Raw genomic sequence first — 26,925 nt, 5'->3', positions numbered from 1 at the left:
GGAATGGAACGCCATTATAGAAAGTTCTGATTGAATAGAATACCATTAGGCACAGTAATCATAGCTTTTTAATTTTAACAGTTTTGATTTTCAAATAAAGGAAAATGTATATAAATTTCTATTCTTACAGAGCTATTAAGGGAATAATAAAAACGATCAGCAAGTATGTGAGTAAATGTGCAGATCAGCGAGCTCTCAGTCTCCAAAGGGCTGCGCCAGCCCAGGGCTTCTGATGCAGACACACCTCTCTCCAATTTCTGGCAGGGCCGGAGTGTCCAAAGGAACACTGGATCTGAGGGCTAAAGGTCAAAGGACAGCCCCTGGCCTCTGCCTACGGAGCTCTGCACCTCTACTTTCTCTTCTACAAAAAGAAGGAAATAATACCTGCTTTTTTTCTGTGAGGATCAAAGGTTAATAATTAAGTTTCTTGAAGTGAGGATTCTCAAGTACAGATTGTTAGAGCATCGGAGGTGGGCTGTACTGGTTGTGAAGGAGGGTGATGATGCTTGTCTGGGTCTGTTAAGGTTTGACTTGGTTCATTTTATGATCTTGGTCAAGAGGAGCAGCCTTCCCCGAGGCCTGTCCTGTGCCCTCATCTCTGTGTGGGGACAGTAATCCCTACTTTGCGTTGGTTCTGGTGAGGAGCAGTGATAATGTCTGCCAGGTGCCCAGCACGTGGCCAGGCACACGTAGGTGCTCTGTGCGAGGTCACTGCTGTTGTCGTTTGCTTTAAAAGATCGTCATTTCGTGCGTATTACTGTGAAAGGAACTGAATCCTTTTGGTAGGAGGAAGTTGTAAATATTAACTAGCATGTGCCACTTGCGGAGAGTGTCAGTTTCTAGTAATTTCATTTTTTAAGTTAATAATATTAATTAAAAGTCAGTGTTGGAAAATTAAGTGAACAATATTGACTTTTCTTGAAAGCAAAACATTGAAAATAAGTAAGGAAGTTCGAAGCTTCCATTTCATTTATACTCAAGATCTTTCCTTTCATATACTGTGTTCATTACTTAGGCATTTAAAAAAATTAGAATTTGAACATAAAGTTGTGGAAGTAAAAGTATAATTAAATGAGAAATACTTGTATGTTAAAGTTCAGTTTCTGCTTGTGAATTCTAAGGTGAATTCATAGCCTCCCGCTTTCCTTTCATTCTCACTCTTGGCTTCGGTTAGCTCTGTGAGCTATCCTTGCCCATTGTTTTCTCGTGGACGTGGACATGAATGGCATGTGCACAAGAAACCACCTTTTTAATTCATTAATTCATCATGGCAGCTGCCCAGCCTTGGCAGCATCTTTAAGAAAGGTAATAGAAACGCTTGTCTAGGAAAATGCGAGGAACCGAAGTTAACTCATGTGAAGGATAAGCCTTTTAAAATTCTGTTTTATGTAGGTTTATAGTACAAGCCAGATGCCTTTCTTTTAGCTTTTTGGTTTCATACCTTATCAGTATTGTGGAGTGGAAAATGATTTCTTACCATTTCTTTTGTGATCATTTAACAAATGTCTTCAATTTCCTTCTAGAATCCATGAACTTGATTGTGTTTTCCCACTCACTGTCAGTAATCTTGTCCATCACAATTCTCAGATTATAGTCTGAGGACTTTCTCTTGGTACCTATAAACAGCATTGTTTAACATTCAGATAATTTTTCTGATTGTAAGTGTTGTAAAATACTTGGGTATTTAACATTGAAAGGATTAATTGCTTTCTGGGGATTTTAATGAAAAGGTATTAAGTGGCTTTCCAGGATGTCCTAGATAAACTGAGGATTCTCATCAGCCTTTTGTCTATAAAACTGAAGTTTAGTTAGGCGGAAAATAAACCATACCATTCAACATATTTTCTATAATTGACTTAATTTCATTATTGGAAGTAAAGCATTGGGATTTTTGTTCAAAAAATAAAATATCTTGTCCTACATGATAATAAGGAGCTAGGGATGCCACTATGACCATTTCATATTCTGTAATTCACAGCAGCCACTTGTTATATGCTCAAAATGTCAAATCTCATGACAGTTTTTGAAGAATGTTGTAAAAATATTGTGTTTCTGTTAGTAAAGTTGATTTAACTTTTTACTTACATAAAGTAGATCTAATCTTATAACTAAACATAACTTTTGGTATAGTTATTTATGCTATGTCTGATGTATGAACAGTATGATCTAAAAGAATAATTGACTGTGATGTCTACTTTTCAATCTAGGAAAATAGGAGGAATAATTGTACTTTGAAAATATTATTATATGCTGGTTAATTTTTTTAATTGAAATATAGTGATGTACAATATTATTTAAGCTACAGGTGTACAACATAATGATTTACAATTTTTAAAGTTCATAGTCCATTTATAGTTATAAAATATTGGCTGTATTCCCTGTGTTGTATAGTATATCCTTGTAGCATATTTGTTTCATACATAATAGTTTGTACCTCTTAATCCCCTACCCCATCTTGCCCTCCCCCTTCCCTCTCCCCACTGGTAACCCACTGGTTTGTTCTCTATATCTGTGAGTCTTTTTCTTTTATTCACTAGTTTGTTTTATGTTTTAGATTCCACATATACGTGATTATCATGTACTTGTTACATTTTATATTTCAGATTTGAAACACATTAATTTGATTAAAAAAAAAAAACTTTCAGAGCAAGTGCTTTAGAGTTAGTCAGACCTGAATTTAGATCTGAGTTCCACTACTGACCAGCTGTGCAGGCTTTGTGAAGTAGGTTGCTTTATTTCTCTAAACCTCAGTCCCTTATCTATAAAATGGGACGGAAGCCTTTTTCTAAGTGTTGTTGGGACTCAGGCAAAATAAAATATGTAAAAAAAGTACCTAGAATGGAGCAAGCACTCAATAAAGGATGGCTGTTACTGTGGTTAGAAAATAACTTTTCTTTGCCAGAAAGTAGAACACAAATGTTGGAATATGAATTCAAGATTATTGTTGAATTTGAGCTTTGGACACTGTTTCACAAGTGATGAGAAGATATAGTTCACACTGGTTGTCAGTTTTTAGTGAGAGACCTCAAAGTGCATAAAGTTTCTTAATCTTCAGGTTGTAAAGCTGAAGAGCATTTTTTTTTATTGAAACTACCATCAAACTGGCATCATTTCTATAATTTTTTTGCCCCCAAGATATTCACATTGACAATTTATGCGTAGAATTTCATTGGAAAAGAAAATCTGTTTGATCTACATAATGATAAAACAATAAAGAATGCCAGTGTTCCTCTAGTCGCTTGTATTGAGGTATCAAAAACCCAAATCAAGGGGCTTCCCTGGTGGCACAGTGGTTGAGAGTCCGCCTGCCAATGCAGGGGACTCGGGTTCGTGCCCCAGTACGGGAGGATCCCGCATGCCGTGGAGCGGCTGGGTTCATGAGCCATGGCCGCTGAGCCTGCGCGTCCAGAGCCTGTTCTCTGCAACGGGAGAGGCCACAACAGTGAGAGGCCTGCGTACCACAAAAAAAAAAAAACCCAAATCAAAAATACATGAAAAGCATTTTCTTATTTTTTTCCCTTTAGCGAATACCTGTCATCTCTGTCAGAAGATTTTGCACAAACTTAGAATTTTATTGCGTTATTGAGTTTTAAAGCGGCAACATTGGAAATGACATATTTTCTTTAAATTATTATAAAGCAAGTGTTCCTATGTATCAGTTAGGTGATGAATAAGAGTTATGGATTTTTCTTTCCCCTATGATCTTTCTACACTGACTCTTATTAGAGCAAACAGCAGTGAATACATTCTTAAGTATGAAATACAATGAAAGTGAGGCTCACAAAACCAAAATTTGTTTGTGAGCTACCCAGCAGATTGGCAAATTACAGTTGTTATTAACCAGGTTCATAGTTTCCAAAGACTTAAAATCATAACCTACCTCCTAAGGGGATGAGTGGAAATGCACAATGCAGGTCACCTCCTTGAGTTACCAGAACAGCGCCCTCCTGACTTCCTGTGTTGTCTGTGTGTGTGACCTCCAGCCACCCCTGGTCCTGCTGTGAGTGTTAAATTCTTAACGTCTGTCACACTCTATATTTGTTGAAATGTTTCTCTCTGTTTGTCTTATTATGAATATTTTGCATCTCTAACTAGAATTTTAAAACCCTTGATTTTCTTTTAAACTATGCCTTTATTTTCTGCCTTCTTTCTCCAGTGTCCAGCATAGCACTCTGCAGTCTATTTCTTTAAGGAAAAACATTTAATTAATGAACAAGATGCTGTCAGTGTAGTATAGTAAAAAGAGAAGAAAAGACAGATTAAAGCTTCTTTTTATTTTGCTTTTTTCAATCCCCAGTTGAATGGCCTGGTGTTGAGCAGCAGCCAAAACCATGGAGTTTGAGATTACTTGTTTCAATATTGAATGAAGACTCAGCTGAGAGAGAAGAGATGGGTTTTAGTGCATTTTCTTTCCCTTAGTGGAATTCAGGTGACTTTCCTTTGTACATTGTGTCACCACAATTTAGGAGCTAAACAGCTTGTGCTTGTTGGTCAGGTGGCTTGATTCTGCAGCTTTTCGGGGCATGATGTTTTCATAATAGAAGGGAAGGGTAGATAATCATCCTCTGAGCCTTTAAGGAATTCAGACAGTTCATTACACACTTATATGCTATTTTATGTGCATACCTATGGAATTTAATTTGTAATTTCTGAAGACCCTCAATATCAAGGGTAGTGGGCATAAGGTAGAGAGATTTAAAGAAATAGAAGTCCCTGCCATCACAATTCACTGTTCGGATTGGATGTTATACAGCTGAGGAAGAGAAACCCAAACCACATGAGGAGTACATTCATTGCCCTAACACAGGGCAGCGAGTGTTGTGAAATGTGGATCATTTAGTATTAGAAGACAAAACACGTTTTTCAGCATTTATAGAAATCAGCTGATGCTGCAGCTGCTTGGTGAAAAGGTTCTCATGATCTGCTACTATTTAAGTTTCGAAAGTGATACTGTGCTTTTATTTCTTTAGAAACAAATTAAGTGCACCCGCTTGATTTGGGGATTATTCCTTTCAACAAATTACTCCTTAAAGCCACACATCAAAATATTATTATTCCTGTAGTTTTACATGTGTTGTGCTTCTCATTACTGTTCTGCTCATTTGTGTGCTGTATAGAATACCAGAGGCAGCTTTCAGATTAAAAAAAAAATTAATCTACATAGTAAATAGCCAGTAGACTTGGGCTTCTAAACGTTGTCATGTCAGAGTATCATGCTGAGATTTTCACAGCTATCCACAGCTTTATTTCTTGTTATTACCTTGTCAGTAGATCATCAAGTTTGAATTAATGTTTACCAGGAGTTCTTATTTCTGGAACTGCTTTTCTTTGTAAAACAGAAATGGAAAATGATAATTTCTAGTAAATGCTGAATTTATGATATGAGAAACTGAAAAAGATAGCTACTCAAGAAATTTTTTGTAGCAATATGGTAATTTAAGGCATTATTCATATACATATATTTTAAAGGTCATATTTGTGTGTGCGTGTGTAAGAGAGGTGTTTCACATGATAATCTACATCTACCTAGGTAACTATGCAGGCAAGATTATAAGCGATGGGATTTTTTTTCCAGAAGTTTCTAAATGTGACATAGCATAGAAACAGTTAAAGGGGGAGAATCCCTTAATGTCATTAACTACTTTAGGAGCATAACTATACATATCTAGTACTTCTGTATAGTTGGTGATAGAGGCAGGTTGTAATGAATTGAGCACAGAAGTGAATTTGGGGACTTTGAGCTTATTTCTCTACTCTTTTGCTATGGTTTGGAGAAATAATCCATCTGTCACTCAGTTATTTTCCTATAAAGTGGTGATTATAGTATTCAGAAAGGTATTGTAAATGTATTCAAAGTCAAATGCTTGTATAATTTACAAGTGGTCTTTAACTTTCTAGTAATTACTTACAGGAAATATCAGGAAAAGGTAATTACTGGCATCATCATCACTAATAATAAATGTTTCTTTAGTGCCTATAATGCACTAGGCGTGAACAGGGAGCCCGAGACCCCAGAGGTCTTTGAGGAACAAGGACCACCCTCCGCACCTCCACTCTGCTGCTGCCATTCTTTTTCTAGCTCATGCCCAGAAGACAGATGGAAATGAAAAATTATAGTTTATCATCTGTTTGATAAGTATTAGATGGAACCATATTAAGTTGCCATTTACATAGAACAAACATATGTAATGTCATAGCAATTGCATTTGGTCCCACTTAGTATTTACAGGGCCTCTGGCATTTGCCAGGTGTTGTGGGAGCTGAAGGCACGGAAGTTAGCAAAGTGGACACCATTCCTGCCTTCATGGAGTTGACATTCTAATGGGTTCTCCAGCCAGACCTACCTTTATCTAGGATATCTAACTGCCTTCACTACGCCTCCACTCAGATGCCAAATAGGTGAATAAACAGTACACCTAGATATTATGTGGTCTGCCCTGTAGATAGAAATCACAGCCAGAAGGATCATGGATCTGTGACCTAGCTCAAGATTCTCTCTCTCTCTCTCTTTCTCTGTTAAGATAATAGAGCCAATAAATAAGACAGTAATTTCTATAGCACCAAATGGTGATTTTTATGTGTTGAATTTTGAAATGTACCCAGTCATGAGAATGGAGCCTGGTAGGCTGCTAAACACAACTGTGATGTGTTTGCTCTAATACATTGGGCCAGGCTGTTCTGTGTCCCTCACTCTACATGGTGAGTGGCTGAGATGTGTTAGGATTCAGTGAACGTGCTCCTGATCGGGATCAACAGAGCTAGGTTGTGGTTTCAGGTTTGCAGTTGGGGAACTCAGATATCCATCAGGAAATGCCATACGTTAACTGTTCTTACATACTTCAGTGATGTGGTGAAAATAAATGACATAATAATCACTGAGTGGTTTGAAAATTCACTGTTTAAAAGAGGTGAGAATTGCATATAAAATATGGATAATAGCCATTTTCATATTCATGGTTTAATGTAATCTGTGTGCCTTTTGATTTTGTTTTTGTTTTTCTTGATTAAGCTACTACAGACTTCAAAATCTTGTTTTGAACAAAACCCAAAACACTTTGTGTTGCACTGTATCAAACTACCTGATTTCATCTTTGCCCAGCTGTTCAGTTGACCGTGTCCATTGTAATATATCATTCATAGGTTCATTTTCAAATTAAATTCCTGCAAATGAATAGATGAGATTTGTTGGGCTGTTTAAAGCATCTTCTAACATTTAAAAATACATGCTTTAAAATTTTTTAAGTTGATGGAATTGGGGAAAAAAATGCATCTTCCTGGTTTGTCTTGTTGTCCTTTACTGTTGGCATGTCCCAGCAGGGCAAAATAAATTCAGTCTCTTAATGAGATGTCACATCAAAGTTAGAGGCAAACATGACCTGAAGCCATACAGCAGATTTACATAGTCTTGCCTTGACAGAGCTGTCTTCCCGCATTGCTGAGGACGCCATCCAGCAGTAATTCAGTTTAGTTACATTTGGTTCTGAGAAAGCAGCCACTTTGTTTTGAGACTTTAATTCTGATTCTTAGTCATAATTCACAAGATGAAGTAACTTATCATTACTGTGGTGCCTGTAACATACCAATAAAAGGGGAAAAAGGGAAGTTTTTCCTCCATCGTGAATATTTAATTATTTCTCTGATATTTCCCTGGAGTTTAATATCCTTCTTCTTTGTATTAAATAATACTTTTATGGTTATATACGTAAATGGTATAATGTTGCCAGGGGAAAAAGCCCACTGAAATAAGTATGAAAATTCTCTTGAGTTTTCCATGCTAGATACCTGTGAACTAGTTAAGAAAACACCTGTGCCTGTTAAAGTTGAACGACCCTTATAACCAGCCACCCTTTGTTATACTTCATGTTGGGAAGCATAATGGTGTAATGTAGTTTGTGGAGTTTTGCAAGACTTGCTAGGTGTTACAGGAGATTAAAGTGGCTTTACTTAAATAGACATTTGCCTTTTAGTATTATGGTAGAAACCCTTTTTTTTCTCCCTAATGCCACATATTTTTAAGCAAATTGGAAATTAACACTAAATTCTAAAAATAGTTTCTGCTATTTTTAGCATTGTTAACATTTAAAAATTTTAATCTAATTTCAGAGGAGATGACCTGTGTTTCTTGGGTAAATAAGGGCATTTCCATGTGTTTATCATAACATGATGGAAAGTACATGGACACTGAGCAACTCATAAAGTGGCTTCAGTCCTGACACAATGTTTTACTGTGTGCGTTTGAACATTTCACTTAATAGTTCCAAATCTCAATTTTCCAGGCTGTAAAATAGAGATAATCACACTAATTTTGCAGAATTGTTAGGAGAATCAAATGACATAATCAGTGTTATGCCTAGTCCATTGCCTGGTATATAAACTTTATTTTGAAAAAAATTTAGATATACAAACAAATTGCAAAAATGGTACCAAGAGTTCCATGTGCCACCCAGCTTTCCCTGGAAATAACATCTTACATAACTGTTATACAGTTATCAAATCCAACAAGTTAACGTTGGTTAATTGGAGATTAATCAGAGAGCTAATCTCTGTTAGCTGGAGATTTTGTTCAGACGTCACCAGTTTTCTCACTAACGTCTATTTGCTGTTCGAGGTCCCACCCAGGATCATACCTGGGACAGTTTCTGTCTTTCCTGGTCTTTCCTGACCTTGATGTTTTTGCAGGGAAGTGGGCAGTTTTTTGCTAAGTTTATCTCTCATTTTGGGTTTGTTTACTGTATCTCTCACTTTGGGTTTATTTATGTTTAGATTGAAATTATCCATTTTTGGCAAGAATCCCACAGGAGTGATGCTTCCTCCTGATTGCAACGTATCAGGGGCATGTGATATCAACATAATTTATTGCTGGTGGTATTAACCTTGATCACTTGGGTCAGGTGCTATCTGCTGGGCTTCTCCACTGTAGCCACTATTTGCTTCTCAAACTGTCTTGGAGGAGATATTGTAGACCATGTAAATATCCTGTTTCCCCACTAATTTTAGCATCACTTGGTGTATCTTGCCAGCAGCTATTATTAGTATGATGTTCTAAGTGTTATTTTCTTTTTCCCTGTCCTTCTACACTTATCAGTTTGAATACTTCTGTAAGGAAAAGCTGTGTCTTCTTCCCCTGTTTTTTTTTTTTTTTTTTGCGATATGCGGGCCTCTCACTGTTGTGGCCTCTCCCATTGCGGAGCACAGGCTCCGGGCGCGCAGGCTCAGCGGCCATGGCTCACGGGCCCAGCCACTCCGTGTCATGTGGGATCTTCCCAGACCGGGGCACGAACCCATGTCCCTTGCATCGGCAGGCGGACTCTCAACCACTGCACCACCAGGGAAGCCCTTCTTCCCCTGTTTATTTAGTCAGTTGTTTATATCAGTACATGTCCATTACTCTGTGGATTATACATTGCACTTTGCTGGCTGCAATTCATTACTATTGGTGTTCACTTTATTGCTCACATTGTTCCAGCTCTGGCTATCAGGCGCTCTCCCAGGTTGGTCCTGGTGCCCCTCCGCAGGCCCCATGCTCTCTGAGCACATCCTCTCTGGCACCACAAGATGCTTTGGGCTCCTGCTGTGTTTTCCCTGCCTTGGTCCTAGAATCAACCAGTTTTCCAAAATGCCTTGTTGGTAGGCTGGCTGTAAGCAGCAGCGGAAGTGAGAGGCTCCTCAGGAGAATGAAATGAAAACCCTGTAGTCCAAGGCAACTTTGTGGATCAGGCGCTGTGGGCTGAATCCTGGAGAAAGAAAAGTCCAAGCTAGAAGAAACATTCATGGTCACTCAGAGCTGGAGACCCAGATGCAACTCTGCTACAGATGATGTTAATATCTCCATTTTCAAGGAGAGGCTCTAAGAAGTTAAGTAACCTGTCAGCTGTCATAAAGGCACTGTGTGGCAGACTCAGTAGATCCACTTGGTACAAGTGCAAAAGAAGCCACAGATGGAAGCACACAGATGGATGCCCACTGATCATACAGCTGTTTCTTTGTTGATCAGAAGAAGTGAGCTTCAAGGATTTTCTTTTTGTGTGTCTACGCCTAGCCTGGGACAGACTGTGTGGATGAAAGGCTCTTGGTGCTGCAGCCAGGAGTCAGTGCTGTGCCTCTGAGGTGGGAGAGCCAACTTCAGGACACTGGTCCACAAGAGACCTCCCAGCTCTACATAATATCAAAAGGCGAAAATCTCCCAGAGATCTCCATCTCAACACCAGCACCCAGCTTCACTCAACGACCAAAAAGCTACAGTGCTGGGCACCCTATGCCAAACAACTAACAAGACAGGAACACAACCCCACCCATTAGCAGAGAGGCTGCCTAAAATCATAATAAGTCCATAGACACCACAAAACACACCACCAGATGTGGACCTGCTCAACGGAAAGACAAGACCCAGCCTCATCCACCAGAACACAAGCACTAGTCCCCTCTACCAGGAAGCCTACACAACCCACTGAAACAACCTTAGCCACTGGAGACAGACATCAAAAACAACGGGAACTACGAACGTGCAGCCTGCAAAAAGGAGACCCCAAACACAGTAAGATAAGCAAAATGAGAAGACAGAAAAACACACAGCAGATGAAGGAGCAAGATAAAAACCCACCAGACCTAACAAATGAAGAGGAAATAGGCAATCTACCTGAAAAAGAATTCAGAATAATGATAGTAAAGATGATCCAAAATCTTGGAAATAGAATAGACAAAACGCAAGAAATATTTAACAAGGACCTAGAAGAACTAAAGATGAAACAAGCAACGATGAACAACACAAGAAATGAAATTAAACATACTCCAGATGAGATCAATAGCAGAATAACTGAGGGAGAAGAACGGATAAGTGACCTGGAAGATAAAATAGTGGAAATAACTACTGCAGAGCAGAATAATGAAAAAAGAATGAAAAGAATTGAGGACAGTCTCAGAGACCGCTGGGACAACGTTAAACGCACCAACATTCGAATTATAGGGGTTCCAGAAGAAGAAGAGAAAAAGAAAGGGACTGAGAAAATATTTGAAGAGATTATAGTTGAAAACTTCCCTAATATGGGAAAGGAAATAGTTAAACAAGTCCAGGAAGCACAGAGAGTCCCATACAGGATAAATACAAGGAGAAATACGCCAAGACACATATTAACCTGTCAAAAATTAAATACAAAGAAAACATATTAAAAGCAGCAAGGGAAAAACAACAAATAACACACAAGGGAATCCCCATAAGGTTAACAGCTGATCTTTCAGCAGAAATTCTGCAAGCCAGAAGGGACTGTCAGGACATATTTAAAGTGATGAAGGAGAAAAACCTGCAACCAAGATTACTCTACCCAGCAAGGATCTCATTCAGATTTGATGGAGAAATTAAAACCTTTACAGACAAGCAAAAGCTGAGAGTTCAGCAGTACCAAACCAGCTTTACAACAAATGCTAAAGAAACTTCTCTAGACAAGAAACACAAGAGAAGGAAAAGACCTACAATAACGAACCCAAAACAATTAAGAAAATGGGAATAGGAATATACATATGGATAATTACCTTAAATGTAAATGGACTAAATGCTCCCACCAAAAGACACACACTGGCCGAATGGATACAAAAACAAGACCCTTATATATGCTGTTTACAAGAGACCCACTTCAGACCTAGAGACACATACAGACTGAAAGTGAGGGGATGGAAAAAGATATTCCATGCAAATGGAAACCTAAAGAAAGCTGGAGTAGCAATTCTCATATCAGACAAAATAGACTTTAAGATAAAAACTATTAGAAGAAACAAAAAAGGACACTACATAATGATCAAGGGATCAATCCAAGAAGAAGAAATAACAATTGTAAATATTTATGCACCCAACATAGGAGCACCTCAATACATAAGGCAAAAACTAACAGTCATAAAAGGGGAAATGGACAGTAACACATTCACAGTAGGGAACTTTAACACCCCACTTTCAGCAATGGACAGATCATCCAAAATGAAAATAAATAAGGAAACACAAGCTTTAAATGATACATTAAACAAGATGGACTTAATTGATATTTATTGGACATTCCATCCAAAAACAACAGAATACACATTTTTCTCAACTGCTCATGGAACATTCTCCAGGATCGATCAAATCTTCGGTCACAAATAAAGCCTTGGTAAAATTAAGAAAATTGAAATGGTATCAAGTATCTTTTCCGACCACAACGCTGAGAGACTAGATATCAATTACAGGAAAAGATCTGTAAAAAATACAAACACATGGAGGCTAAAGAGTACACTACTTAATAACGAAGTGATCACTGAAGAAATCAAACAGGAAATAAAAAAATACCTAGAAAAAAATGACAATGGAGACACGAAGACCCAAAACCTATGGGATGCAGCAAAAGCAATTCTAAGAGGCAAGTTGATAGCAATACAAGCCTACCTCAAGAAACAGGAAACATTTCGAATAAACAACCTAACCTTGCACCTAAAGCAATTAGAGAAAGAAGAACAAAAAAACCCGAAAGTTAGCAGAAGGAAAGAAATCATAAAAATCAGATCAGAAATAAATGAAAAAGAAATGAAGGAAACGATAGCAAAGATCAGTAAAACTAAAAGCTGGTTCTTTTGAGAAGATAAACAAAATTGATAAACCATTAGCCAGACTCATCAAGATAAAAAGGGAGAAGACTCAAATCAATAGAATTAGAAATGAAAAAGGAGAAGTAATAACTGACACTGCAAAAATACAAAAGATCATGAGAGATTACTACAAGCAACTCTATGCCAATAAAATGGACAACCTGGAAGAAATGGACAAATTCTTAGAAATGCACAACCTGCCAAGACTGAATCAGGAAGAAATAGAAAATATGAACAGACCAATCACAAGCACTGAAATTGAAACTCTGATTAAAAATCTTCCAACAAACAAAAGCCCAGACCAGATGGCTTCACAGGCAAGTTCTATCAAACATTTAGAGAAGAGCTAACACCTATCCTTCTCAAACTCTTCCAAAATATAGCAGAGGGAGGAACACTCTCAAACTCATTCTACGAGGCCACCATCACCTTGATACACAAACCAGACAAGGATGTCACAAAGAAAGAAAACTACAGGCTGGTATCAATGATGAACATAGATGCGAAAATCTTCAACAAAATACTAGCAAACAGAATCCAACAGCACATTAAAAGGATCATACACCATGATCAAGTGGGGTTTATTCTAGGAATGCAGGGATTCTTCAATATATGCAAATCAATCAACGTGATACACCATATTAACAAATTGAAGGAGGGAAACCATATGATCATCTCAATAGATGCAGAGAAAGCTTTCAACAAAATTCAACACCCATTTATGATAAAAACCCTGCAGAAAGTAGACATAGAGGGAACTTTCCTCAACATAATAAAGGCCATATATGACAAACCCACAACCAACATCGTCCTCAATGGTGAAAATCTGAAAGCATTTCCACTAAGATCAGGAACAAGACAAGGTTGCCCACTCACACCACTCTTATTCAACATAGTTTTCGAAGTTTTAGCTACAGCAATTGGAGAAGAAAAGGAAATAAAAGAAATCCAAATCGGAAAAGAAAAAGTAAAGCTGTCACTGTTTGCAGATGACATGATACTATACATAGAGAATCCTAAAGATTCTACCAGAAAGCTACAAGAGCTAACCAATGAATTTGGTAAAGTAGCAGGATACAAAATGAATGCACAGAAATCTCTGGCCTTCCTATACACTAATGATGAAAAATCTGAAAGTGAAATCAAGAAAACACTCCCATTTACCATTACAACAAAAAGAATTAAAAATCTAGGAATAAACCTACCTAAGGAGACAAAAGACCTGTATGCAGAAAATTATAAGACATTGATGAAAGAAATTAAAGATGATACAAATAGATGGAGAGATATACCATGTTCTTGGATTGGAAGAACCAACATTGTGAAAAAGACTCTACCACCCAAAGCAATCTACAGATTCAATGCAATCCCTATCAAACTACCACTGGCATTTTTCACAGAAGTAAAACAAAAAATTTCACAATGTGTATGGAAACACAAAAGACCCTGAATCGCCAAAGCAATCTTGAGAACGAAAAACGGAGCTGGAGGAATCAGGCTCCCTGACTTCAGACTATACTACAAAGCTACAGTAATCAAGAGAGTATGGTCCTAGCACAAAAACAGAAATATAGATCAATGGAACAGGATAGAAAGCCCAGAGATAAACCCACGCACTTGTGGTCACCTTATGTTTGATAAAGGAGGCAGGAATGTACAATGGAGAAAGTACAGCCTCTTCAATAAGTGGTGCTGGGAAAACTGGACAGGTACATGTAAAAGTATGAGATTAGATCACTCCCTAACACCATACACAAAAATAAGCTCAAAATGGATTAAAGACCTAAATGTAAGGCCAGAAACTATCAAACTCTTAGAGGAAAACATAGGCGGAACACTCTGTGACATAAATCACAGCAAGATCCTTTTCGACCCACCTCCTAGAGAAATGGAAATAAAAACAAAAATAAACAAATGGGACCTAATGAAACTTCAAAGCTTTTGCACAGCAAGGGAAACTGTAAACAAGAGCAAAAGACAACCCTCAGAATGGAAGAAAATATTTGCAAATGAAGCAACTGACAAAGGATTAATCTTCAAAATTTATAAGCAGCTCATGCAGCTCAATAAAAAAACAACCCAATCCAAAAATGGACAGAAGACCTAAATAGACATTTCTCCAAAGAAGATATACAGACTGCCAACAAACACATGAAATGCTCAACATCATTAATCATTAGAGAAATGCAAGTCAAAACTATAATGAGATATCATCTCCCACCGGTCAGAATGGCCATCATCAAAAAATCTAGAAACAATGCTGGAGAGGGTGTGGAGAAAAGGGAACACTCTTGCACTGCTGGTGGGAATGTGAATTGGTACAGCCACTATGGAGAACAGTATGGAGGTTCCTTAAAAAACTACAAATAGAACTGCCATATGACCCAGCAATCCCACTACTGGGCATATACCCTGAGAAAACCATAATTCAAAAAGAGTCATGTACCAAAATGTTCATTGCAACTCTATTTACAATAGCCCGGAGATGGAAACAACCTAAGCATCCATCATCGGATGAATGGATAAGGAAGATGTGGCACATATATACACTGGAATATTACTCAGCCATAAAAAGAAATGAAATTGAGCTATTTGTAATGAGGTGGATGGACCTAGAGTTTGTCATACAGAGTGAAGTAAGTCAGAAAGAGAAAGACAAATACCGTATGCTAACACATATATATGGAATTTAAGAAAAAAAAAAAGAAAAAAGTGTCATGAAAAACCTGGGGGTAGGATGAGAATGGAGACATGGACCTGCTGGGGAATGGACTTGGGGATATGGGGAGGGGGAGGGGTACGCTGTGACAGGGCGGGAGGGTGGCATGGACATATATACACTACCAAGCGTGGAGTGGTTAGCTAGTGGGAAGCAGCTGCATAGCACAGGGAGATCAGCTTGGTGCTTTGTGACCACCTAAAGGGGTGGGATGGGGGGTTGGGGGGAGGGAAATGCAAGAGGGAAGAGATATGGGAACATATGTATATGTATAACTGATCACTTTGTTGTGAAGCAGAAACTGGCACACCATTGTAAAGTAATTATACTCCAATAAAGATGTAAGAAAAAAAAACCCAAAATGCCTTGTTAATTCCCTTGAAAAATAAAGTAGCTGTCTGTCCCTCAAAATACCTTTTAATAACTCTTCATAGAATATTTCGTGTATTTCTCTTTTGATATCCAGGTGCAGCCTTAGGGGATTCCCTCTAACCTTTAGAAAAGAAAGAAAACACTTGTCTACAACAAGAGGCAACAGATCCATATTCATCTTCTTTTTGTCCCTGAAATTGTAGAGGAAAAATCTGGCTTCCCACTGTAAATTAAAACTTTATCTCATGCCCTTTTTCATTTCAGGGAATGATATATTCTATAATATATTTACTTTAAAAATCCAATGTAATTTTTTCTTTTGGTTGTTATGTAGCCAAACTTAGATGATTAGAAGATGACATAGAATCGAATAAGTGAAATATTAACTGTATTATTGTGACTCTGGGAAAATCATTTAATCCTTAATTATGCTGGAGCTAATTTTATAATTATGATGGAAGTAAGAGTGTGCTAGAAATCTTGTCTTTTTTGTAGAGAGTCTGGTTCATTTTTGACATTGATAGAAAAAGTGTTTTCATATGCTCTGAGTAACCACTAGAGGGTGGTCATGGGTAGCCAGTTACCCATTTGCTATTTATACAAGACTTTCTGATGCAGAAGGATTGACAATGAAGGTGGAGAGGGGAGTACTAGCAAGTGGAATCAAAAAGAAAACTGGAGTGAAAATATTAATATTGTACAAAATGCAGTACAAGAGAAAACTATTAAACAGGAAAACAGTTATATTTATATATGTTGATAAAAGGTGTACTCTACCAGGAGTATATGACAATTCTGAACCTTTATGCACCCAGAAAGATATCATTGAAATATATATCTATATATGTAAATATTTAAGTGTTTATTATAAAAATATTTAGATATTTCTTAACATCTGTAAGATGTTAAGTTGTAAGAGTTATATTTTTGCAGTCATCCTGGCAGCTCTTCAGAACCTTAGATTTATTGCACATAATATGCACAATAGGTTATAAGCAGTATCTTGAGACATCTTTTTAATGATAAAGCTAGATCTTTAAAATTCTGTCATATTAGAAATTCAGTTCTAGAAAATACTAACACTGTGGATAACGTAATGTAGAAAAGCAAAGTATGGAAAAATTTTTGACAAAAACTAAATATGGGAAAATGAGTAAATAGGATAAAACTAATCTAGCAGAAGTTAAATAAATGTACATTTATTTTGATTTCAAAATGTTTGTAAAAAATTAGTACTATATCTATGAAGAGGGAGCCTTTCATTGAGCAATGAAAAGCTCTCATCAGCTCACTTCTGTGTGGTCGCTGATTGCAGGCTTCGACAATGGTTTCAGTTTGCTTCTCTTGTTTCCAGTGAGTGAAAAGACCAGTTTACGTGGGCTGAGCTAGCTGGTCTTGGACCAGAGCATCAGGCAGCCTGCTTCTTTGCTTTTCTGTTAGGGTTTGTTTGATGTTGGCTCTTTAGCTACCAGTGAGATAGAGACTAAGTTGGCCACCTTTTAAGGGCTATTAAATTTGGTCTTTTAGGCTATAAGTATGTGATTCAGTAAATGTTTTTACTTTAGTGAATGAAGGTTTGTCTGTGGTTTCTGTCTTCAAATGTTGGGAAATTATATTTGGAATTTTAATAAATTTTCATTCACTGTTATGTTGGTGGCATCCATACCAGTGAATAAAGCAGATTTTCTAAAACAAGCGTTTCAGGTGGGATGCTGAAAATTCTATCACTAATCTGTCCTTTCCTAGTATCAGGCAAACTGTCTGAACAGTTGGAGATCTTTTTTTTTTAACTGAAGTATGGTTGATTTACAATGTTGTATTAGTTTCAGGTGTACCGCAAAGTGATTCGGTTTTTTATATTTATATATGTATGTATACACACACACATTCTTTTTCATATTCTACATTATGGTTTATTACAAAATACTGAATATATAGTTCCCTGTGCTGTACAGTAGGGCCTTGTTGTTTAAGGTGATTAAAGGCTGATTAGTGGCCCACCTCATGATTCTCCCAGCCCATCTCCTCTCGGTTGAATTGTCAAGGCCTCTATTTAAATAATGTTAAGATATGGTATTTAGCGATGGGAATTTGCCAACTCTCCTTTGTCACTGAAAACTAACAGAATGATCAGTATAAGATTTGCTTTTGGTCCTCTGGTGGGGCGATCTGATGAGCACATGTACAAGGAAGATGCTCAGTGGTTCAGCCTCGTGAACAGCTGCAGTTTGCTAGGCTTCACGCTGGCCTTGGTTACAGCCTAGACCGAGAAGTACACAAAGTAGGCAGTGCGGAGACAAGGGTTCTTTCCCTCACTCTCCCTGTGGTTGAGGACTAAACCCCCTGCTCCTTGCTTTCCTACACCCTCAGGGCTACATTAGATGCTGGCTGATGCCTGCTCCAGCTCTTAAATTCCGACTGATGAGGAAGCTACATTTGCTGAAACTCCAGGTCCAGGTGCCAGGGAGGTGAGTGATGCTGTGTACTGCATCCTTCCTCTCTGCTTTCATATCCCCTTTTCCCTGATTTTGTACCCCAGTTCCTTGTCATGTGCCACCTAGAATGGTAGAGGGGACAAATATCAAGAGTGCCTAGGGCTTCCTTGGTAGCTCAGTGGTTAAGAATCTCCCCGCCAATGCAGGGGACATGGGTTTGAGCCCTGGTCCAGGAAGATCCCACGTGCTGTGGAGCAACTAATAAGCCTGTGTGCCACAATTACTGAGCCTGTACTCTAGAGCCCACAAGTCACAACTACTGAGCCCACATGCCACAACTACTGAAGCCCGCGCACCTAGAGCCCATCTGTGTTCTGCAACAAGAGAAGCCACTGCAATGAGAAGCCTGCGCGCGCCACAAGGAAGAGTAGCCCTCACTCGCTGCAACTAGAGAAAGCCCGCGTGCAGCACTGAAGACCCAACCCAGCCCAAAATAAATAGATTTATTTAAAAAAAAAAAAAAAAAAAAGAGTACCTGGTAATTTGGAAGCATGATGAAATACTTTTTAGTGTTTCTTCATTTCAGATGGTTAACTTCAAATTTATCATTTTTAATGATTCTAAAATCATGGTAAATTAGGAACTAAATAAATGCTATGTGAGTGGCTTGTTAGAGTTACCATTTCTTTGAGAGTAGACTCTTTTCCCTGGTATACAGTAGAATCAGAAACATTTTGTTTAACTGTGGTTCAGTGTGACTTTCAGATGTCCCTGAAGCAACTGAGTGACAGCAGGGAAGCAGCCTACAGATGCATGTTTGCCATGGATAACTGACAGTTGCCTGTATTTATTTATTAATTTTCTCCATTTATAATTTTGTAGTAGTTTCTAGAAAATAAAAGAGTAAGATTTTAAATTCCATCTCTTTTCTACTAAGTAATTGAAATAACTAATCATTTGACTTTTGAAATCTTAGTTTGCATATTTATAAAATAGGGATACCTAACTTCCATACCTTACAAGTAGTAAAGGGTCTAAGAAGAATCATTTCATCACCACTAAAGATCTGTGTAAATGTAAGTTATTATTATTGAAACATCACTAAGCATAATTTTGGTTCTATTGCTAAAAACAGTAGTACAATTGTACTAAATTCTCCATTAGGAATTTAGAAATGATGTTCTTTATTTAATATCTGAATGAATAGATACAGTTAGAATGATGGAGATCACAGAGCCCCAGGTCACAGAAGATCCTCAAGTGTTGTCTTCTGAGTCCGTTTGGGTATAGTCCTTATAGCAGAATATGAAAGAGACATACCAACCCACTAACCCCACACCACCTGCGTTCATGAACACAATGCTCTCCACTTCCCTCTGAGGATTATGGCAGGTTTTTGATACACAGCTGATCTTTCTTTTGATCTATTGACTCCACTGAAAGTGATCTGCTTAATCAACTACCTTATAAAATTACATAGGATCATTTTATTCAATACTTTTTCTGTGGATTTTTAGCATTTCACTATTTTTTATTTTCTAACAAAGTGGGGAATCCAAATTTTAAAATTTTAGCATGATGCTGCCTCGGGAAATTTGAAGGAAAAAAATATGCATGTTCTCGAGTCTAGAACTGAAAATGTTCTCCATGGAAAGGGATTAGGATGTGAACATTTTTAATGTTTTAAGGAACCTCCATACTGTTCTCCATAGTGGCTGCACCAGTTTACATTCCCACCAATGGTGTAGGAGTGTTCCCTTTTCTCTACACCCTCTCCAGCATTTGTTGTTTTCACACTTTTTGCTGATGGCCATTCTAACCAGCGTGAGGTGATACCTCACTGTAGTTTTGATTTGCATTTCTCTGATGATTAGCGATGTTGAGCATCTTTTCATGTGCTTGTTGGCCATCTGTATGTATTCTTTGGAGAAATGTCTGTTTAGGTCTTCTGCCCATTTTTTAGATTGGTTTGTTTTTCTGATATTGATAACTCAAAAATATATTCAATTCAAAGCTTATTCTGTGTTAGAAGCTATGCCACGTGCTTTATGAAGATGAGCTATTAGCTCATCTTCACACCAACCCTGCATATGAAGTATTACTCCTTTATTTTTATATACTGTGTAAGGGAATTGTTATAAAGACGATGAGTCACCTGTCCAAGGTCACACAGCTAACATGTGGTAGAGACAAGATTTAAACTTAGGTATTTGACTTAAAGCCCTTGTCTTAACTATCAGCCTTTGGTCTCTAAGTCTCCTTCAGTGTGTTGTTTGGTTAGAATGTATATGATGTTTCAGTGACCTCAAAGAGTTAAACTGTGGTTAAAGTTAAGAGTTAAAGAGAAGTATTTGCAATCTGTAGGTGACTGATTACAAAATTAATTTTACAAATAATTGAGTAATTTCGTAAGTAAGCATTTAAAGGGTGGGCATTATGTATTAAATGCCTATGGCATGCATTCTGCTTATTAACATTGTAAGTAAAGCTTTAGGGAAGTGACAAGAGAAGAGATAATCAACGATCACAAGCTGTAGGAGAGTCAGCAAGAATGTGTGTCAAGGAGAGATCATGGGTGGTTTCACGCCCTTCCCCAAGTACAGGTCTGTTTACACGTGTGGCCCTGCTGCTGAGCTGTGCCCTCCTGTTGGCACTTGTGGCAACTAAACTTCCTGGGGCCCCTCGTGATGATGTGTGGGATGCTAGATCTGGGCATTGAAGGAGGGCCCTTTGTAGTTGGCAGACTTGCCCTCTGTGTGTTTTTAAATATGTAAATTAGAATTCCAAATTCTTATGAGTAGGAAACAACTCACCAAAAAAGTATTGAAAATGTCTTTGTTAAAAATTACCATATCCTTACCCTGTTCTCTGCCCACATATATATGGTTGTTTTGCCTCACTTAGGTCAAGAAGATTTTCCTTTTTGAATATAAATCTCTCTCTGAAGGGCACTTGGTTTGCAACCATTCTCACTTCACTGTGCAAGCTAAGCTTGACTTATGAAAGGCAGGTTTTGATGTTCTGACAGTGGGAGTTAATACTTGGCCTGCGGGCTTTTCTTGGTAGGAAAGACTTTCTTCTAAGGAAGACCATGCACTGCTCATGACAGTTAGAGGTTTACTCATGACCTCTGAGAGGATTTGGGTGTAAATACTATAAAAAATGTAATAAGATGCAGTCGCTGGGCCCCAGGTGGAGCTGGGGTGGGAGGCAGACTTGTGAGGAAGACTCTGAAAGAGACGGGTAGGAGCAGGATGAGGATGCACCTGCTTTATCATGTTTCTTGAGTTCTACTGGTAACATAGTGGCCCTGAAAATGATTTGCTGCTGACTTGAGCAGAAATGCAGATTGCAGTGCCACGGGACTAATTTGACAGGTTGCCAGCTTCCACTCGACCACCTTCAGGCCTGGTGTTGATTTTCTGGCATTTCCCGTTGCTGGCTGGAGTGGAATGGAGGAGCCAAGGCGGAAAAGAGTGTTTCCACCTGGTTCTCACCCCCTCTTCCCATGTGAACCTTACAGTTGTTCCTTTGAGTTGTGAATGTGGGCACCTGGAAAGTAAGTATTCCCTAAAAAACATTACCCAACAAATGTACCTTCTACACAGTATTTCAAGAGTTTGCCAGTCTGAAAACTAGAGAAGACAGTTTGTATGATAAATACGTGAATAGCCCGAAAGCTTAGTAAGGTCCAAATTTTAGACATATGTACACATAAGCGGGAAGTAAATTGGAAAGGAAAGGGAGGGGAAAGATAATAATTATCGCTTTTCTTCCTTTAGAGAGGGTAGCTTTTCATTACTTTAACATAATGGCTGACCGAAAAGTTCTTTCAGTGTTTTCTGATGAATGTACAGAAATCTTATGTCTAATTAAATTCAATTCATACCTAAAAGTTTGCACAAGGAGATTGATTATAGTTAATGCTTATGACTAAACAAATAGGAGTCCATAAAATATGTTTGCTGGAACTTTTAACATTCTTGTTTTCACCAGTGAAATTTAATGGTAATTTGAAAATTTTCTTTCTTGAAAGTTTTCTGTTGAAATGCCATTTGTTTTCCTGGTTGTAGATTGCTTGTGGGCAGATAGGTAGTTATGAAACTGTAAGCTACTGACTGCTGAAAATTCCAGCAGTCTTTTTTTTTTTTAAAGTAGAAATTGATAAACTGATTCTAAAATTTATATGGAAATGCAAGGACATAAAATAGCCAAAATAATATTGAAAAAAACCAAAGCAGGAGGACTTACATTATTTGAGACTTATTCTAAAGATTTTGTAAAGAGAACAGTGTGGCATCGGCAAAAATATGGAACTATAGGGCAATGGAATAAAATATCTTCAATAAATGGTGTTAGAAAAAGTGTTATCCAGTTCACATGGGGGTGAAGGATACCGGATATGCCATCCAAAATACGCTATTTTGGCATGTTGACTGAAAAAAATGCACAATGTGAGAGTTGTGAGTTAAGTTTTATTTGGGGCAAAATGAGAACTATAGCCTGGGAGACAGCCTCTCAGCTCTGAGGAACTGCTCCAAAGAGATAAGGGGGGAAGGTCAGTATGTATGTGATTTTAATGACGGGGGTACATGCAGTCAAGCACACATTTCAGCAGAAGGTTGCTGCTCATCACGAGGAAGATGCAAGAAATTAGGCTCATAAAATTAGGCTCATAAAATCTTTACCTGAAAGTATCTAACTATCTGAAGGCTTGTTCACAGTTATACCAGAGCACAGAGTGCCTCCTTCCTGATCTCAGCCCTGAACTCCTTTCAAGCGGTGTTGAAGGTCAGCAACTGCAGTGGCCAGGGACCTCATCCTTGTAGAGGCAGATGGCAAGTGACAATTTCCAGTTGGCAGGCATAAGGGTTATTTTGAGCTAAAGGACGAGCAGATGCAGGAAAAGCTCTCTCCTCCCCTAACTGCCTAAGGATACAGTATAAATTTCCCCTCTTATAAAGGAAATTTACATTTGTAATGTTATCTCTGTACCAGGAAGAAAGCTACCCAAGTCTTATCTGCAGAACAAGCCAACCCTTATTTACCCTGTATTTCCTCCCCTCCCCTTCTCAGAACTTGCTTCCCCAACCCAGAATTCCTAAACCCCTTTTCCTTGATTTAGCCTAAGATGATGTTTAAGCTTCAGTCATCAGGCTACCTCCTTGAGTCGTATCTCTTTGTACATGTACTTATGTACAAATGTAATTAAGTGGGGGGTTTTTTCCTTGTTAATCTGTCTTTTATTAGTTTGATTTATGGGCCCCAGCCATTTAACCTAGGAAGGTAGAGGGAAAAATATTTTTCTTTCCCTACAGGGGATAAAAAGAGAACATACGAAAATTAACTCGAGATGAATCAGGACCTAAACTGAAAAGCTAAAACATTATGGCTTCTAAAGGACAATACAGAATATCTCTGCAACCTATCTTAGAGAGGGCACAGAGAGCACTGCCATAAAAACGTGATTTAATTAGCGTTCATCAAAAATAAACCCATCTGCTCATCTTGTCAAAAAGTAACATCAAGAAAATAGAGAAGCCACAGACTGAGAAAGTATTTGTAACACCTAACAGGTTTGTATCCAGAATATATGAAGAATTCTTTCAATGGAATAATTGTCAACCCAGTTTCTAAAAAGACTTGAACAGACACTTTACAAGATAAAAGATAAGGCATATCACAGCCAAGAAAGCACATGAGAAAGTACTCAACAGTGTTTGTCATCAGGGAAATGCAGAATGAGATGCCACTACCCATCTATTAGAATGGCTAAAATGAATGAAATTGACACCACCACACTTTGGGGAGAATGTGGAACTCTCATGCATTGCTGATGGGGTATAAAATAGTACAGCCATTCTGGAAAATGGTTAGCAGCAATTCTACTCCTGCATATTTATCTGAGATAAATGAAAATAATGTCCACAAAAGTCATCTGCAAGAATGTGCATGGCAGCTTTACTGATAACAGCCCCAAACTGAAAAAGCCCAGGTTTCCATCTGCAGGAGACTAGGTAAACTACCTGGTATATTCATACAGTGGAACAATCTGCTGGTACATGTGACGATACATGTGATGCATGGATCAATCTCAAAAACATGAAAAAGTCAGACACAAAATACTTAAGACTGTACAGGGCTTCCCTGGTGGCTCAGTAGTTGGGAGTCCGCCTGCTGATGCGGGGGACGCGGGTTCGTGCCCCGGTCCGGGAGGATCCCACATGCCATGGAGCGGCTGGGCCCATGAGCCATGGCCGCTGGGCCTGCGCGTCCGGAGCCTGTGCTGCACGGCGGCGGGAGAGGCCCGCGTACTGCAAAAAACAAAAACAAAAGACTGTACAATTCCATTTATGTGAAGTTATAGAATAGCTAAAGCCACGGTGACAAAAGTCAGACCAATAGTTGCTTCTGGGTGTGGAGGGCGGGGAAGAATGCTGAGGGGCTCAGGGGGCCTCTTGGATGGTGGAAACATGCTGTCTCTTGATGCGGGTATGTGTTACATCAAACTGTAGACCTGAGATCTGTGCATTTCACTAAATGTAAATTGTAGCCTCAAATTTAAAAATCTCACCCCTAAACAACAGGGACCTACTATATACTACAGGGAACCATATTTGATATCTTGTAATAACCTATAGTGGAAAGAATCTGAAAAAGAATATAATATATATAAATATAATTGAATCACTTTGCTGTATACCAAAAACTAACACAACATTGTAAATCAACTATACTTAAATGAAAAAAAAAATCTCACCCATAAAAACCCACAGTATTTTCCAATCTCTTATTCTGATTCTCTGTCCTGCTTTCCTGAAAGTGTTAGATAGCTTAGACCCACTATACTGAGCCTTTCAATAAATATGAGTTCCTTTTTTCTTCTTATCCCACCCATTTCAAAGTCCTTCCTATGCCATTACCTTGCATTTTGAACATGAGTCAGGAATTCCAGGCAGGAGGCAATCACAGTAGTTCCTTCATCAAGCATTTGCTGACTGCTTGTTTTGTATAGTGAAAATCCAGAGGAAGGTATTAATTAAGGAGACACTTCAAAAGTAGAATAGGCAGGATGTGGGAATTCAGGGAAGACTAGGATAAAGGGAGTAGAGAAGATGATTTACATCTAGCATGATCTTTGGAATCAAGCCAAGAAATGAGCAAATCGATTATTCTTCTCAGGAAAGGATTATCCTCATCTTTAAACATATAAACATAAGGTGTCTCTAACCTGAGAAATGTGTTTCCTTTAAGTTTTTTACCTTTAAAAACCTGTAAGGGACCCAAATGTTGTATTGGTATAAATGTACATCTGCCTGTGAATGCTAAATTTATTTTAGAAAAATCACTTTGTACTCTTCGATTCCAGTGGGCACTGTTGACACCACCAGTACAATGCTGGCTTACTTTGTCTCTTCTTTCTTTTTCCTCTCATCAGTTTGATAAAGGCTACTCTTACAATATCCGTCATAGCTTTGGAAAGGAAGGCAAGAGGACAGACTATACGCCTTACAGTTGCCTGAAGATTATCCTAACCAATCCACCAAGCCAAGGGGATTATCATGGTAAGTGCTTCCTCTGGATGTGTCTGTGATGTACAGGAACCCAGGAGCTCTGTAGGAAACACTGAAACAGTGGAATGGTTTTTGCATTACTAAGGGGAACGGGTTTGTAGCTTGTGTCGGTCATCAGGTCAAGCCAGAGCTCCACTAAATTCTAGTGGTATGTCTTATTATTGAGCTGGGTCAGCACAAGAAAGTGGTTCTGCTGTGCTCTACTTTGTGCTGGACTGGGCTCTTTAGTCCTCGGTCCCCTTCACCTGCTATTCTCTTTCTCCTGTTCTGCATGTGTCTTAGAAGGCTGATGCGAGTTCTTCAAAGCTTTTAAAAATTGAGTGCCTCGAATTTTGGAACAGTAGATTGATCAATTTTCAAAGACTACTGAGGGAGAGTGTGTTTTATTCTCATTACTATCATCTGATTGACAAAGATTGAGGGATTTAACACGTCACAGTTTCAAACATCTATCAATTTGCCTAAGTTGTAGGTTAAAAAGAAAGTTAATCTGTTTTCTGTAGATTTCTGAGTTTAACAACTTTTTTCTAAAATAGTTCTCTGAGCATACCTTGAAAAGCTCCTCACTTGTCTGGTATGTGAGAGGATGATTTAATAGTCCATATTAGTTAAATTTTCTAGATTACCAAAACTGACTGCAATATGTGTCAAAACTTTTTCTTGTTTTAGCATCTTAAATGAAATTCTTTTTTAGAAGATCACACACTTGCAGGCTGTTAAAGATCCAAAAAATCTCAAATGGAATTTTAAGAAAGATGCTTCATGTGTCCAGAGCATTCATATTTAGTAGATGGCAAAGGTGGCCAGTCCTGGAACACACAGTGAGCGGTTTTCACCACTTGTGTCAGGCACTTACGGAACTTTTAGAAATACAGGCTTAGGCTCCACCCTCAGACGCATAAACTCAGATTTATTTGCTAGTTCTCTGGGTGATTTTGATGTCTTCTAAACTTTGAAAACAACTGACCAGATACTTGTGGTGAGAAAGTCTGTAGCTTTTCCCAGTGGCCACACCAGGGAGTAACTTACACTGAGCTTGGCCAAGTGAAACTCCCAGTGGTTCTTCTGTCGGTTTCCAGGTCCTCACACTCAGCACTTACTTAGTTGATTTTTATTAGCTTAAAGACAGGATTTTATATTTCTTCTTCCTGTTTTTGTATCTTATTTATTCTGGTCCATTCTGTTTGTTTTACTTTGTTTTTAATTTAAACTCTATCAG

At 38.2% G+C, this 26,925-nt stretch overlaps 1 protein-coding gene across 1 annotated transcript in view; it reads left to right on the top strand.

The window, feature by feature from the left end:
* Window positions 1-26,925, top strand: part of PRIM2 (DNA primase subunit 2) — a 308,700-nt gene that overhangs the window by 241,108 nt on the left and 40,667 nt on the right. Inside the window, exon 10 of the mRNA XM_065885111.1 lies at window positions 25,571-25,697. Coding sequence (XP_065741183.1) covers window positions 25,571-25,697 — 127 coding nt within the window. The remainder of the gene's footprint in view (window positions 1-25,570; window positions 25,698-26,925) is intronic.

The sequence above is a fragment of the Phocoena phocoena genome, chromosome 10 (assembly GCF_963924675.1).
Source record: "Phocoena phocoena chromosome 10, mPhoPho1.1, whole genome shotgun sequence".
Taxonomy (NCBI): Eukaryota; Metazoa; Chordata; class Mammalia; order Artiodactyla; family Phocoenidae; genus Phocoena; species Phocoena phocoena.
Note: the sequence above shows the minus strand (reverse complement) of the source record. Positions and strands in the feature narration are given on the sequence as shown.